The sequence below is a fragment of the Suillus subaureus genome (assembly GCF_016647635.1).
Source record: "Suillus subaureus strain MN1 chromosome Unknown BJ212scaffold_71, whole genome shotgun sequence".
Taxonomy (NCBI): Eukaryota; Fungi; Basidiomycota; class Agaricomycetes; order Boletales; family Suillaceae; genus Suillus; species Suillus subaureus.
The window spans coordinates 60,140-76,408 of record NW_024538627.1 but is presented as its reverse complement, the minus strand read 5'-3'; the positions used below and the strand labels follow the sequence as shown (position 1 = coordinate 76,408).

Sequence of the window (16,269 nt, the reverse complement as noted above, 5' to 3'; positions counted from 1 at the left end):
GATTGTGGGATATGACACATAGCACATTTAGCCCAGCATTAGAAGTCTACTTTCCAGTTCTCTTCTTGTTGTGTTTCCCACACTGCATGATGCTGCCGCTAGACTTATCTTTGACTCATTCTTGTATTACATCACAATCACCACTGCCATCACTAGATGACTCATGTCCCTACTCTGTAGTTCTTTACTTTAATCTACTAGGTTTTCACCTGGACATTCCTTTGCTTAGGACCTCTAATCCTAAGTAGTCTGAATCAATATTCAAGCTGAAGACACTCTCTTCATCTTGTCTTATGACCCTTGCTTTTGCAAGGTCTTGACTTAACTTCAGCTGTCACTCTTATCAAGCTGCTGTTGTTACGATTATCCTAGTTCATAACAGAGAGTCACCCCAGCTGCTCTCTTGTTGTTACACCAGTGGAGTTGAAGACTCTCTTGGGAGTACCTTTGCCTTCTCCTATGCTAGTTTCTGCACTCACTGCCTGCCTTACAATTTCCCAAAACATTTTCTCAAGGTCTGTTTTCTTTAATTGATTTTAATACTCATGTCTTTGCAGGCTCACAAACTTCATTTGGAATACACTGTGCTTACTTTTCTACCATGCTCCCTGCGTTGCAATCACACAGGCCTGTTCATAGTTCATCTTTGTGATGTGCATTCACTTTAACTGATTTCAACACCAAACTTATACAATATTACAGATACCAACCATAACTATGCCCACTGTGTTAACCAAGTTCACTCCTTACAGCCGTCCAGATGGTAAGACTATCATTTCTATGCCATCTTTCATCTTCTGACAAGATGTTTACAGTGGCTATCGGTGCCCTGGATGCCAGAGCCATTGGCTATCAAGCACCACTTGTTATCACTACTCTGAATATAGATTGGGTACTGGAACTCCACAATGACGATCTAGAAGAACCCAGGGCTCAGGCAGATGGATGTTTTGGAGTGGCTGATTTTTTTCAATGGCCACAGATGTATTGTAAGGAGTTTGAATATGCCATCTGCATCCCTCACAAGGATACCTCATCAATTGACCTGCAATTTGCCTGGTTCACTCCCACTACAGCTGACTTTGCCATTCAACCTGGGACTGCATTTGCCATCAGTACTCTACACTCACATATTGTTGATGGTATTAACAACTTGCTTACCATTGCTCACAAGTGAGTTCAACCATGGCAGGCAAATCGTGCAGGCAAGAAGGACATTGTCATCAACATGCTTGCATCCCTCAAGCATGACATCAATGTGCTCTGCTGACATCCCTTGACATACTGTGATATCATCATCTTTGTTGCTCAAGCACAACACTCATTCCTTGACATCATAGCTTTCATGGATTATGTTGAAATAGTCTAACCTTGTCTCACCTCAGGCTGGTCCTCTTGGGGTCCACTTGAAGGGAACTCAAGATGGATGGGTTACTTTACTACTGATTCAAAGACCTGCAATATATATCTCAATGCTGGCATGCCTGTGTGGCTTGTTTGCACGGAGGTGTATATTTCTCCCCAGATGAACATCATCAAACCTGTCATACTGACATTCCCAGATGATCTGATAAAGAATGTCTATTGTGAAGGCAACATCATGTGACCATTCCCCCTCCTGTATTGTGGCCCTGGTGGCTTCAACCATCACTTTCATACCCATTGGGCTTATGCTAGCACTTTCTCTGTGAACCCTGGTGCCCCATTGCCTTCGATACTGCCTCAAAACCCAGCTAGTGGTAAAGCCCCCTCTCAGGGACAAAAAGATAAGAAGGCATGAAAGATTACTTTGTCTCAATTGATGAAGCTGAGTGCATGTACATCTATTGTAATTGATACTAGAACCTTACCAACTTTTTTTCTTTAGAAGATTCTAAGATTGCTGACACTCAACCTAACTGTGACAAATGGGAGGACCTCCACTGCCCAGAAAACCCCAAAGCCATCGGCTTTTGGACTTCTGCCTTCCAGAAAGCAAACAAGGACAAAAATTGCATGAAAAGGGTCTCATTGACCAAGGGTATTAGTTCCCTGAGCCTGCGCTTCTCATCACTCCCAGTTCACTGGAGCAGAAGAAATTGTTTGTTACAAACTGGCTTGCTGCACAACTACTGTGGATCAGCTGTGTCAATCACAACCTTCCAGAGCACTTTCCCTCACCACAACTTTGGTGAGAATTTCTTAACAGCAGCCCCTCTGGTGAGCCATCCATAATAGCTTTGTCATCATCTGCAGGTCCTACTGTTGCAGCTACACAGAAGCAAGCAGCCACACAAATATTTGGCAAACATATTCAGGATGCCCAGGGTACCACATGGGCCATTGGTGAGAATGTGCAATGGCACAATATGACAATATCAATAATATCTCTTTGTGACCCTCCTTTGCGCTTGATGTGCCTTATCCTCTGGGAGTTGTACAAGCTCGATTTCTGTTATGAGCTTCTAGCTCTAGATTGAGTCATGGCCTGTGCATTGTGGGAGGAGTCACAACATAATCACTAGGATCTCCTTTATAGTATTTTCCCTGAAGAGGGTGGCTTTGTGATGGGGTCATCAGATAATTGACACTTTCCCCTATGTTGACAATTTCTGCAAGTTGTTGTCCTGCTGGGAGGATTCCCCACCACGCCTCAATGCGCCATTGGATGCAAGTGTGTTTGATGCTACCATGTACTTCCAGGTCATGCAACAGGCTTGTGATTTTTATGTGCAATGTTTCTTTGACCACTTTGGCAGGCCCCCCATCGTCCTACACTGCTTTCCTGCATAATATTTCTTCTATCTGCAAGTTTCATTCTGCAATCTGAGTTATGGTAAGCCTGTTTATACTATACATTCTGTAGCCCTAAACTCAACACAGCTGATTTAGTTCTGCAATTATGCCATGTCTGTTCAAGGCACGTGTTTCTTCCATATGTCATCCAACTGTGGCCATTAGTGCTGAGAATTTGTATATTTGTTAGCAGATCTAATACATCAACTGTCAACTGTTATTTGGGCAAAGCTATGTTACTGATCATATTTCACTGACCTGAATATGCTGATTGCAATGTGTCTCATTTTCCATTCCTTAGTATTGACTGGCCCCAATCCCTCAGCCAACCCAATATCCCACATCTTACATACTTAGCTCCGATTGTTTGGCCAGTGTTTAACCTAATATGGACCCCTGAAACCTAGTATGGACCCTCTGAACCTTGATATACAATGGTGAGTCTTGCAGTGAACATAAAAGTGCATTCTTGACTTATTCCATGCAAATTTCCCTCTTTTCCACTGTACCTGTTGTTCTACTCACTGTTACATCTTGGTTCCCTGAGGTCTGACTGCATGTCAACTGTATTTCCTTCTTGTGACTCCACATCCTGGAATACTTGGACCTTCAGACTACACATCTTACAGTCCATTTTTGAACAATGACCAAGCCATCAACATCTTGCAAGGTCGGCCCTCCTCGCAAGGCCACCCCTCCTCACAAGGTCAGCCCTGCCCATGCAGTGAAGATGAATCACAAATTTGGAAAATCTAAGGTGCGTGGTCTTTTTACTATTTGCAACAAGTCCCTAACCCTTAACTGCTGCAGCTCCCAGATACCTTGCCTATTGCCAATGGTTCTGTTGGAGATGGAAGCCCTGAACCATCCCCTACCAATAAGGATTCTGGTGCACTTGCAGTAAGCATAACTGTGTTCATCCTTCTGCCAACTTACTGACAGAACTTCTTCAGGATGATACCACTGTGGTTGACTTGGATGTAGATGGGCCTACTAACAAGCATTCTGACAGTCGCCTTCCGACCAATGATGAACTTGTTATACCAGGTATTATCTTAATTATTTTGTTGCATGTTTTTACTGAGACATTGATCATCCAGATAGTCCTGATATCCCAGTACTCCTCAAGAAGTGCAAGCTATGTCAGCACAGCAAAATATCTTCTGCAGCGTGTGAAGTTGATGAATATTCAAGTGGTATGTTACACAAGTGTTACTGTATTATAGTACTCTAATGCCATGCCACCAGAGGCCTCTCCTGAGGGCAGCAACTATGAACAGAGTGAGCCAGGCTCTGACAATGATGATGCTGACAAGTCACCCATGCCTTCTTATACATAGCCTGATCAAGAAGTAGATGAGGATTGCGTCTCACCTGCACCTCCTGCTCAAAGGGCCAAGGGTAAGGGGAGGGAGCTGCCTTTCCCTGCAGATGATGAAGACCTACATGATGTTTAGCATCAGGTTGACCTTGATGATGGTCAGCAAGAGGTCGACTTTGATGAAAATTCTGGTGATTCTCTTATGTCTGGCTGACTCCCACAGGAAGCCATTGATAAGGCCGTCACCTTGGGTGACAAAACAGTTGCAGAGGTGGAGAAGATTGCCAAGGAGTATGGCAAATCAACACGCATGATCTTGATTCAAGCTGGGTTAGCAGTGAAAACTACTTGGGCTGACAATAGTTGGAACATGTACCAAGCATGATACAAGATGAAGTACCCCAAGTCTTCTGACAGTGAGTAGTGTCCAGTACCCATCAAACCTCTTCCTTATGCTATTTTTTCAAGTGTCTACAAATGACTGGAAGCAGATGCAATGCATCCATTGGCTCAAAGACTCCAACCAGTGTGAAAACCCCAAATTATGGAAGGAGGTCTGCAAGTTCTGGGACGGGAGCTCCAGGACCACAGAGGAGTCCTCAAAAGCATTATACAACCATGTCATGGCTGTACATGATGCCTTTGGCCTCAGTGTAAGTTTGTATTGTTGATATGTTTATATGTTGTCTGAAGTCATTTGCAGTGCCAAGCTTATTTGCACCTTGAGGATATTTATGTGGGGGGATTTGTATTATACACAGGTACTGCTGAAGCAGGTTAACGAGTGGCAGGGGTGTTCACTGGGTCACCACTTATCCTGGACCTTGTCAATAAGAAGCAAGCAGACATCAGAGAACTTATTGATTACTTGACGACTGTCATCAAGTAATTATCTTTTCCCTCTACATGTTTTGTGATATTAACTTGTGTTCTAGATACAATTGCATTGATGATACGGCTTCCTTGCCATCCTTTACTTGTTTTATGGCTCTGAAATTCAATCCTGAGCTTTCTTGTGAGAAAGGGGAGGGAACTCATGACTGTAATTGTCGTGTAGCTCCCATCATGATGCTAGAAAAATTTGGTAAGTTCTATGGCATTCATATCTATCATTGTATTCATGCTAGCTACAGAAGGTGTTGGTATTCTGTATGAGGCGAAAAATATTCCCTGGAAAACCATGCTCAACTCACTATACCTTCACCAAGCACAAGTTGCTGACTGGCCTGCAGGTGTCCCTCCTGTGGGCTCTGATTTTGTATTCAAGGACTTGAAGACTGACAAGCTGAAGGCACTAGTTGGTCCCTACTTAAAGCATTGCATGGGCTCTGACTACAATGTGGAACTTGCTCATGTTAAACACCTGGAGCTGAAGAAGACAAGGAAAGATAAGTTAAGTGGGGTGAAAGTTCCTGAGCAAGAATTGATGTTCATACCTTGGTCAGATGGTAAGATTGAACTTTCTTGTATCATGGTGCAACTCACTCAAATTCTGACAGAGTCTAAAGACTTGATGAGCAACAAAGATTCTGACATGTTGAACATCCCCCTCATCACCAACACAGATGGTAAAGTCCAATGCACTCTCATGGATTGCATTCTGTTTATGAAGAATCTGCCGCCTAATATTGAGGTTCCAGACCCTGCTGCTTCCCCTCACAATTCTCTAACTCCTCAGCCCTCCTCACTACTTGCCTGGTCCCCTTCTCCACCACATAGGGATCACTGCAAGGTCTTGCCACTTCCCCATTCCAAAGTCACTCCTCATTAACCTTCATTGCAGCAAGGTGTTGTCATGCATACTTCGAACCCTCGACTTATGTCTTGAATGACTCAGCCTGTACCTAGCGTACTTGTGAAATCTTGCAAGGCTCCAGAATTCCCACCTATTGGAAGTGCCAATGAGATGAGAGTGATGGTGAGGATAACAAGGTGCTAAGACGCATCAAGAGCAGCACTACACAGTATGTCTTCTGCTTTTCACACAAATTCTATACTTATTATCATAACTAGCCATTATGATCCCCATGACCATCAGCAGCAGTGTCATTCGCAGCACCATCCCACTCATCCCACTCATCTACCTTGTCATCATAGCCCATCACCACCTATGCGCCATTCTCATCAATATACCTATGTGCAGTCCAGATCTCCTGTCCAGTACCAGTATGCTTATACCTGAGAGTCTGCCCCCATTGCTGGTCCATCAAGGCATGGTACTAAGGCTTGGGTGTCTCCAACAGAAGAAGAAGAAGAGCAGGAGGAGGAGGGTGGTGGCTATGATTGTGATTACTATGAAGATTATTAATGAACTTCACTACCTATCTAGTCATGTTGTCCATCTCCCTGTGCCATCTTCTTGGACCTTATATTCATTTGTCTCATAGTGCAGTTTGAATGAATGTCTTGATTGATGCACATCACACTGATATAAGGATAGTGACATATATTTAGCATGACTTGTCAATGTAAGACATTAGGATTTAAGACATTAGGACTTATGACATTAGGATTTCCTGATCATCTAGTGTTGGTGCAAATTCCTAGTGTGATCTTGACTTGGCAGGTTACTATTACACACTGGGAATTCCCAACTTTGGAATATGGGGGTCTGGATATTCCCAACCAAATAATATGGGTGATCTGAGAATCTCCAACAGCAGAATATATGTGGTCTGGATATTCCTGACCTGGAAATATGAGTGGCCTGGCAATTCTCAACTAGAATATATGTAAGCCAGGAAGTCCCAATCAAGAATATGTGACCTGGTAATCCCTGATACATCAATATAGGAATTCAAAACATGATCATATGTGGCTGGGGAAATACCATCATGACATTATCGTGACATTATATGTGGCCTGGGAATCCCCACAATGATCATATAAGTGGCTTGGAAATCATCACTTGAGCATATACTTATGGTCTCCATACCACCCCTTCATGATCCCTATACTACCCTCTGATGGTCCCCATACCACCCCTTCATGACCACTATACCACCCTCCAATGGTCCCCATACCACCCCCTAATGATCCCTATACTACCCCCTAATGATCCCTATACTACTCCCTAATATGATACAAAAATCAGCACAAAGGACCCCTGACACCACCCACAATACGGGGAAAGCCCATGAGAATTGTCACACAAGTATGTCCCAGGTGGACTGGGAAAGCATTGGTGTTATCCCACAGGACTTATCCCACACCTACAGTATAATGGGAAAACCAGAGGAATCACACCTCTTAGGTTGATACTTGTGTAGAGGACTATCAACCTAATATATATCTTTTTGGGGGTGACTGAAGTGCTGATCCCATCATGTTGGGTTTTCACTGGGCCTGAGACCCAGTGAAAACCCACTATGGCATGGTACAATGAGAATGGGCATGATAAGTTTTTTTTCTCACCAATGCAAAAAATCAGAGACAAGCATACAACATCAGTAATAACCACATATATTGCATGAAAGGGCACTATTTCCTCTGTTGAGATAAGACTTTTGTGTGATTTTCAGATTAGAACATATCACACCATATTATGCAGTGCAGTAGAACAATTTTATTCATATGATGAGAACAGGCAGGAAATAATGTGCTACAACAATGTGTGATGTTCACACCTTTCAGTCTTATAGTACTGCATAACCTGTTGATAGGATGTGTACATTGACCTGCAAAACCAGGTGTACAGGACACTAGCCGGTCTCTGCACTGCCTGTATAGGCCAGCCATGCAAAAACCTTGCAGGCCGATGCCTCAGACAGAAAATGATATCTCTGCACTCCCTGTATAGGCCGGTCATGCAGAACCTTGCAGGCCAATGCCTATAACAGAAAATGATATCTCTGCACTCCCTGTATAGGCTGGTCATGCAGAACCCTTGCAGGCCAATGCCCCATAAGTAGAAAAGATACCTTTTGCTGATGATGTAGGACCCCTGCAGGTTCATGCCTCATATAGAGAATGATATTTTTATGCTACTTATATAGGTGAAACCAGCATATCAAAGTACAGTTATCAATCAGTACTTGAGACATGAAATTGAAAAATGAAGTACTGTGCTTTTACAACACTTTATACAAACTCGGTTGTATTTTTCCTAGCAAGTAGTATGTGTCAAAATTGCATATCTGAAGTTTCAGAGAAAAATATAAAACTGTTCATGGACAACACTCAAAACAGTGAAGGGACCTCTTTTTGCTCATTATCACTCCATGAGACATGTGACTCATTAGCTAATCTTTGCTTATTGAACATTAGCAAAATCATTATCAGTTGCCAAATAGCAGTTCAGAGGTATTATTCAGGCCATAAAATGAATTGTGGATGTGTGAGATGCATTTTGTATCATGGAGTGATAGTGTCTCAGGGACTGATTGATAACTGTAGATCTGGCCAACCTTGCACCCTGAATATTTATGCAGGCTGTCCTAAATGCTCTAATATAAAATGAGATTCCATACAGGAGTAGGTCTAGCCAACCTCACTCATGTAACAAAAGATATAATCTCATACGAGATAATATAAATGGTGACTGAATAAAAAATAAAAATACAGTCTACCTGCACTCCTTGACTAGGGAGGCTGGCTTGACAGGCCAATACATTATTGATAGGCCAGCTGGCCATGTCCTACATACTGCACAAACTGGCTGGCCCAATTGGCCAATATGTTATCAGTAGCCTGGCTGGCCATATCCTACATACCGCACAGACTGGCTGGCCCAATGGGCCAATATGGTATCAGTGGCCTGGCTAGCCACATCCTACATACTGCACAGACCGGCTGGCCCAATGGTCCAAAAAGTGTTCAGTGGTGGCTGCCCCTGCCCTGCATACAGCATAGGGTAGCAGGCCCACTGGGCCAATATAATATCAGTAGGGTGGCTGACCATGGCCTACATGCTGTACAGACTGGCTGGCCAATAGGCCAATAAGTTATCAGTGGGTTAGTCATTCCATCTATGCATACTGCTGAAGTATTGTCAGTGCTAACATCAATGTTACTCAAAATAGACATGAAAATTGAGGTGTATATGACAACAAACTGCAAGAAGGGAATTCTAAGGTATTGTGCTAATGATAATGTCTCAGTTCTTATACTTCTTTGAAGCTACTCTGTCTCTGGAAGAGCGATGAGGAGGATCAGGAGGAGCAGATGTCTTCACCTTTTTTATGACTGAATCATCTACATCTGTTGCTGGGCGCTTACCCTTCCCTTTTCCCCCAGTGTTAGTACTGCTTGCCTTCTTTGATGTGGCAGCCCTCTCCTCAGTCATCTGAGACACCTCAGCAACCCTCTTTTCCTTAGCAGCCTTCTTCTCCTGAGCAACCTGAGCCTCCTCAGCCACCCTCTTTTCCTCAGCCACCCTCTTTTTCTCAGTTACCCTCTTTTCCTCTGCCAACCATGCCTGCTCCACCTCCCTCCTCTCTTTCACCTGCCTTTTGTTCTCCAGACACCTCATATGAACTTCTTCCCCCACTGTCATCTGCTTCTCATTATCATCTGGCAGCATTGCGTCCACCTTCACCTGGATTCTGGTAATTGCCTCTTCAATCTTGTCTGTCCCCTACCTCAAAGCCAAGGATGGAGTCACTCAAATATTGAGGCACATCATCTCCAGCCTCATCTGCTTCATACTCCTGAGCGCGTTGACACTCATGAAGGAGGAGTCCAAGGCCCAGGACAACAATCATACCCCAACCATGAGATTTGATGATATAGTTGCCTATTTCCTCCAAAGCCACAAAGGATGCCTGAACATCATTGTGCATATTTTGAGGTAGATATGCCTCAGACCATGTCCAAGATGCCCAGACAGGCAGATGCTGCTTCCTAGCCTTGCCCTTAGGATCTGGAGTTTGCTTTTAAACAAGAGTCAAATTTAATGCTGTATCACAAAAGTAGTGAATTATACATACTGTGTTGGAAAGTTTTTGAACTGTGGCCAACAGATGACCATATGATGGGAGGGTAGAGAGGGATTGAAGATAACTGACTGTGTCACCACCCATATGGAATTTTGGGCAGGAATTGGAAAGAGATAAGGTGTGGCATTCCAAGTCTTCCTCTTCATCAGAAGCAATGGCTTGGGGGTCTTCTTCAATACCTCGTCCTCATCTGATGATACTTCGACATATTTTTAGTTCTTCCTTGATTTTTTACTTACATCCCCCTTCTTAGCCAGTGAATCATAGAAGTCACCTTCCTTATACCCAATAAACTGTACAATTGGTTCATTGCAGTTAGCATGATATTTCCAAAGTGAAAAAATCATACTGATGGCTTCCTTCTGCAGGTGAGAAGGATCCTTGATGATGACATTCCAAGGGATACAGTCTATGTCAAGGTAATGGTCTGGATCTTGGGTAATTTGACCCCAGGGGACTGCAGCACGAGGGTTGTTTGAGATGACTGCTGTTGAATGTAAGCTGTCAGAAAAATACAGTATTTTGAAAATAGAAATGAATCACCATAAGCCTTTTGAAATATCTTTCATATGACCTTCTGCTGGTTCTTGAGCATGAGAGATTCAAAGCCTGTTGGTAGGCAAGGATAGCCCTCATCATCTACATCCACTGTTAAATTGGGTAACTTCTCATCTTCCTCATCAGATTGGTCCTCAGGGTCTATGCCTGTTGCTAGATCATTAGGAATTAAATACATTACAGTATCCAAGACTTACTGTACTTGGCTTCATTCAGCCAGTCAGCAAGTCGGTCTTGCAACTCTCCAGCCCATTTCTTGTTTTCTTTGGAAGCCAGAGTAAAAGTTTTCTTCGCAGTCCTGGGACAGGATTCCCAGCTAAACCAATAGATTATTAATAGTAATGTCAATGGGAAAACATAACACTGACATGGTTGTTCCAGGCATTTTGCCCTCCCCTCAATCATGAGCTATGAGCATCACAACATGTAAACCCATAGTTCTTCCTGCCATCTTTATGAAGTCCTCCATGATTTTCTTCTGGTGTTGGCTGCAGTATCTGTAGATACACATGAGTTTTTCCTAAATATAGAAAATGTAGTGTTAAAAAAATACCTGTCCTTGGCATCGGAATGAGGACCTTCCTGGTTCCACTTTTCTGCCACAAGTCTGAGCTCCTCATGCACATCTGGTGACAGGGCATTGTACCAGGACTGGACCAGCTTTGTCCTTGTCCCCATGGACCTTAGGTCAGAGGTGTCATGGTGCTTTTTGTCATACTCCCTAATTTCTTCTTTGAACAATTTCTGGGCGACATCAAAAGTCAAGAATTCAGTCTTGAATGCTGCAGCATCCAGAGGCTTATCATCCTGACAGTCTTTGACCATATCTACAGTGATGATGCCTGCACCAGATGTGAGTTTATGAGCTCCCTCAATGATTTTTTGCTCAAGATCACAGTCCTCATTGTCCTCCAGAAAATGCAAGTAATATGTATGGATAGCCTATAAAATTAGATTAATATAGACAAAGAGACTGGAAGCTCACCTTCTGAATGTTATTGCCTGGAAGCATAGTTGAAGGATCCTTAGCCTCATTGCTTTCAAGTATAGTATCTTTGATGTTTTTGAGGATTTTTGCCCTCTCAGCAGGGTTTCCTTTAGCTGAAACATAGGAAATCTTGTGCTCATCCAAAACAGCCTTGAATACATGTGTCCAGTCAGCCATTATATGCAAAAATCTTGAGAATGCAGGCCAGTATAAGTTTGCAGAATGTGTAACCAGTCCCAACTCACTTGACAACAGATCAACAAACCATGTCACATGATCAAAACACAGTCACATGCTAATCACGTGACTTCACACAAAAATCACCCAAGTACATCTGGCCAACACAAAAATTCAATGACATTAGCTTATACACCAAACCTCAAGATTCACAAACACCAAACAAATCATTAATAAAACTCATAACAGTGATCACATTGAGCAAAAGTAAGACATGAGGTAAATATTGCTGAAAAACATGTAAATCAAGCCAAATTTGAGCTCACAGGAATATCCAACCAAGTACTACCATGCTTCCTACCAGAATACAGTATGGTGGACCCTGGTGGCTGAGAGAACAAGTGGCTTACATTGCAAGAGTCATTTTTGCACTCAAAAATGTAACTCTTGTCCTTGCTCCCATTGACAAAGGCAGACCGCCATGAATTAGCCCAACCACATCCACTGCATTGGATAGGCAGGTGGTTGCCCCATGGATGGAACTCCAAATGAGCCCATGCAAACCTAGAGATCTTGAGGGCTCCCTCCATGACAGGTGTTAGCAGAAATACATCAGAGTGGTGGCCAAGGTCACAGGACTGTGCAGGCATATCCTTGAATGCCAACCGAATTGGGCACTGTCCAATGAGAACCTTCTCTGTGAATGCAAGGAGCAAATGGGAGGCAAAAGATGGTTGAAAGCAAGGGGCATTGAATGCCATGGTAGTGGTCAAGTTGTGTCTATTGAAACATTAGATCAAGCATGTCAAATAATGGTCAAATACACTTACTGAAGAACAGCATCTTGCAAGCCAAGGAATGACTTGGAGTTGGTGACAACTGAGCCACTGTAGGGAACGAGAATCCTCTAGGCGTATATCACGCATATTTCGGCCCATGACAATTGGTATAGTGTGCAACTCACTATCTAGGACTTTCCCGTGAAATGCGCCAGAGGCGCGACACTTTCCCACATTATGCGACGCATTCCTGTGCACGCACTTAGCACACTCTTCCCGCGCTTGGTCGCACTTTGTCGTACAGCATCCCAGAGCATCCATCCATCGTCCAACCAGTTCCCTAGTGAGTCCTTTCTTGTTTATTCTCATTATCAGACCATATTTAGTATTAGTATGACATTATTTCATCATGGACCCTGACTTACATACTTAGAGCGCTCCCTATTCACTTCCGAGCCCTGGGAGCGCACCTAGGCACAGCTTACCTGTTGCCTAGGAAGTTTTCAAAAATACAGCTACCACCATCCAGTAGTCATCTAGCAGTTAGAATCCATCATGAGTTAGCATCTATCAGAGTCATTGCCCTAGTCACCAGCAACAGTCCATTATCACTCAGCAGTCTTAGTTCACGCTTTCACACCTTTCACCAGTCTTTTACACATTTGCGCACTGCATGCGCCTTATTCCCATGCTCCACGCTCCTACGCGCTCAACATTCCCGCGCATGCGCCCCCAGCGTGCTTCACCAGAGTTGATCCAGCATCACTTCGTGGATCTTGCTTTCTTTGCTTCCCTTAAGGGTCGAACACATCGCTTGGCGCACTTCGACCAACACTTAGAGAGTCAGTAGCCTTCCTCTCACCCCAGAGGTAGAGGCCTTCTTTCTTTCTTTAGCTCTGCAAGCCCAGCAGAGTTGTTGAACCTTCACCACAACACAGCATCCACAGGTATGATTCCTCAGCTTGGTTGATTATACCTTGCCAGGGGTGGAGAAGAATTTCCAAGAACTAGAACAGAAGTCAATAATGGTCATGTTAAAATAAAATAAAATAAAATAAACTCACATCATTGACTGGAGTGCTGACATAGCCCTTTGGATCATCATCCCCATACCCGGTAAAAGGGTCTCCGAATTGGTTGTCAGTGTGAGTGGACATGCCAATGACAACGTGCTCCCAGGTAAATGATTTCCCCAAACCTTTGATCATCTGGCGCACTTGAGTTCGGTAGGGGGCAAGCTTGGCATCTGTAGTGATGTCGTAGTAGATCTCGAGATATTGAATGCTGCTGCCAGTGAAGTAAGGCTTGAGGAACATGTGAGTGAACTCAAAAGGGCTAGCAGCTGGATGGAAGCCAACAAGGATAAGGTGGATGAAGAGGACTGGAGCAGCCGATATTTTGGCTTGCTAGGACACCTCAAGTGCACCATTGATGGCCAAGAACCTGTCCAACGATGGAAGGCCATTGGTGTTATAGAAACCCTGTAATCAAGTAGCATTATCTATGAGCTGTGAACAAATCAAAAGAAAATCAAAAAGACTCACAAAGTAGGTGCAGCATTGTTCCATTTTGATATGGCAACAAATACACCTGAATGAGATGTCCTCTTGCAGGACTTTAGTATGCATGTCAGGTGGCAACTGCAGGCACATTTTGCAGACTACTCTGGGACACAGAGCACACATGAAGAGAGTATTCTCTTCAGAGTGCTCTGCACCATCCCTGCAGATGATGCAAAACTGAAAGACAAAGTAGATTAGCAAATAGAAGAGAAAGACAACACATGCTAGGCACACCTCATTGTGAACAAAACTCTTCTCTAAGTTGCCACCTCCCACAGGTAAGGTACCCTTGGTAGTAGACAAAGCCTTCTTGTGCTGGCCTTGTCCTCCAGAAACATGTGTTCTTGAGGCCTTGAGGAGGATGCATGGTGCTGAGCCACTGTTTGACTTCTTGGTGGTCATCTTGGTGCGGGCCATGGCTGCTGATGAGGGAGAGCAGGCAGAAAAGTTGAGAATGTAGTCAGTACACCACACCTACAAACACCAATAAAAATGAACAAAACAAACTCACTTGACAAAAGAGGCATAAACTGGCTGGTTAGCAAGATGCATGAGCAAACAGACACATTGAGAACAGAGGATCAACTCACCAAAGACATGTAGACTGGCTGGATGCATGAGCAAACAGATGCGTTGAGAACAGAGGAACAACTCACCAAAGACACATAGACTGGCTGATCAGCAAGACGCATGAGCAAACAGACACATTGAGAACAGAGGATCAACTCACATGACAAAAGTCCTAGGTGCAGACTGGCTGGTTAGCAAAAGAGACACGTGAGAAAACAGACACATTGACAAAAGAGGACAAACTCACATGTCAAAAGAGACACATTAGCAGAAGAAGCACCTTGAACAAAAGAGCAGGCAGAAAAGCTTAAACTGTAGTCAGTATACCACACTTACAAACACCACACAAAATAACTCACATGACAAAACACACTCAAGAAATGTGTTGAGAAGCAAGACACATTGAGAACAAAGACATGTTGATGAAAGAAACATGTCCAAAAACACCAACCAAATGTCATGTGACATCCTTGCAAACAAGGACAAATCAACAAATTCAACCGTTAATATTTCTCTCTGACTGCGGCAATACCCAGTGCAAACATGAACAAATAAATACATGTACTTCAACCATTCATATTCCTCCCATGGTTCATGTTTCTCAACTTCAACCATGCTCACTCTATCTTTCCTTCTTGTGCAACATTGCGCAACATATTCACTTGTTCTGTGCCTGTCCTTTGGCTACTTGCAGACTGCAGCTGCAAGTAGTCAAAGGCAGCACTACAGTAATATTTCAAGCACACTATGTGACAAAGTAAGTTTTCTTTTACATGTCCTTCACTGTACTAACTTGCTGTTTGTGATTCACAGCTGCAGTTCATGCTGGCACACTATCAAATCCTTTTGATTTGATAGTGCACCTTAAGGTCAGTCTCTTAGCTTACTGACAATATGCTAACTTGTTCTTTGTTATTCACAGCTATGCTTGATAGCTGGCATGCTATCAAAAAGGTCAGTCTCTTTTGATTACATCCACATCTGACATATGTCTTCAGGGAGCGGATTTGACTTTGGGATCTGGGGGATTCTTTTACTAACTTGGTTGACTAGCTTTTGCACCTTCTTTGTTTGTTGATCCGGTCTTTTTCAGTTTTCAAATATACACTGTACTAACATTGTTTCTTTGTCTAGCCTTTTCCACCTGCCTTGTTAAGCCCCCCTTTTTCTTCTTCTTCAAGTATACTCCAGCACTAACCACATTTTTTTCTCTAGCTTTCTATAACAGTCTCTTGCTTTGTGCCTGTCTGGTTGAGTGGGTTTTTCTTTTTTCAATCATACTCTAACACTAACTGCATTTCTTTCTCTAGCTTTCCATATCATTTTTTTGATTTCACCATTCCTTGGTTATTTTTCAAACTGGTAAGTGCCGGTTTAATATTCAATATCATACTGACTTCCACTACATGAGATTATTAGTTACTGCACATTTTACCTATATTTTGTACTTTAGGGTGCAAGGCTTGGATGGAGAGGGCCCCTCCATCCTTGTCTTGCATCACTTACATTAGTTTTTTGTCTTTGTTTGCCAACTTTGTACACTTTAGATTAGATGTGAAGCCATAGCGCAAATGTATTGCCCTTTATGGGCATTTTGATGTCA

General features: G+C 43.2%; 3 protein-coding genes across 3 annotated transcripts; 2 read left to right on the top strand and 1 right to left on the bottom strand.

Annotated features, from left to right (window-relative positions):
• Positions 1 to 717: 717 nt before the first annotated feature.
• BJ212DRAFT_1304686 (uncharacterized protein) lies at positions 718 to 1,410 on the top strand (the record flags this gene model as incomplete). The annotated part of the gene is made up of 3 exons (XM_041333662.1): positions 718 to 763; positions 816 to 1,173; positions 1,386 to 1,410. The coding sequence occupies 3 exons, from the start codon at positions 718 to 720 to the stop codon at positions 1,408 to 1,410; spliced, it is 429 nt and encodes a 142-aa protein (XP_041186439.1).
• Positions 1,411 to 3,418: 2,008 nt separating this feature from the next.
• BJ212DRAFT_1304685 (uncharacterized protein) lies at positions 3,419 to 5,867 on the top strand (the record flags this gene model as incomplete). Its single annotated transcript, XM_041333661.1, has 14 exons — positions 3,419 to 3,532; positions 3,586 to 3,675; positions 3,876 to 3,971; positions 4,024 to 4,056; positions 4,116 to 4,226; positions 4,320 to 4,433; positions 4,488 to 4,512; positions 4,565 to 4,749; positions 4,800 to 4,857; positions 4,888 to 4,981; positions 5,032 to 5,111; positions 5,154 to 5,180; positions 5,224 to 5,544; positions 5,596 to 5,867. The coding sequence occupies 14 exons, from the start codon at positions 3,419 to 3,421 to the stop codon at positions 5,865 to 5,867; spliced, it is 1,620 nt and encodes a 539-aa protein (XP_041186438.1).
• A 2,910-nt stretch (positions 5,868 to 8,777) lies between these two features.
• On the bottom strand, positions 8,778 to 15,084 carry BJ212DRAFT_1304684 (uncharacterized protein; the record flags this gene model as incomplete). The annotated part of the gene is made up of 22 exons (XM_041333660.1): positions 8,778 to 8,800; positions 8,876 to 8,932; positions 9,314 to 9,632; positions 9,676 to 9,966; positions 10,272 to 10,325; positions 10,607 to 10,743; positions 10,788 to 10,906; positions 11,144 to 11,532; positions 11,576 to 11,728; positions 12,166 to 12,535; positions 12,586 to 12,598; positions 13,511 to 13,541; positions 13,599 to 13,838; positions 13,950 to 14,015; positions 14,079 to 14,273; positions 14,331 to 14,570; positions 14,608 to 14,630; positions 14,687 to 14,704; positions 14,753 to 14,770; positions 14,827 to 14,853; positions 14,914 to 14,978; positions 15,068 to 15,084. The coding sequence occupies 22 exons, from the start codon at positions 15,082 to 15,084 to the stop codon at positions 8,778 to 8,780; spliced, it is 2,865 nt and encodes a 954-aa protein (XP_041186437.1).
• Positions 15,085 to 16,269: the final 1,185 nt, after the last annotated feature.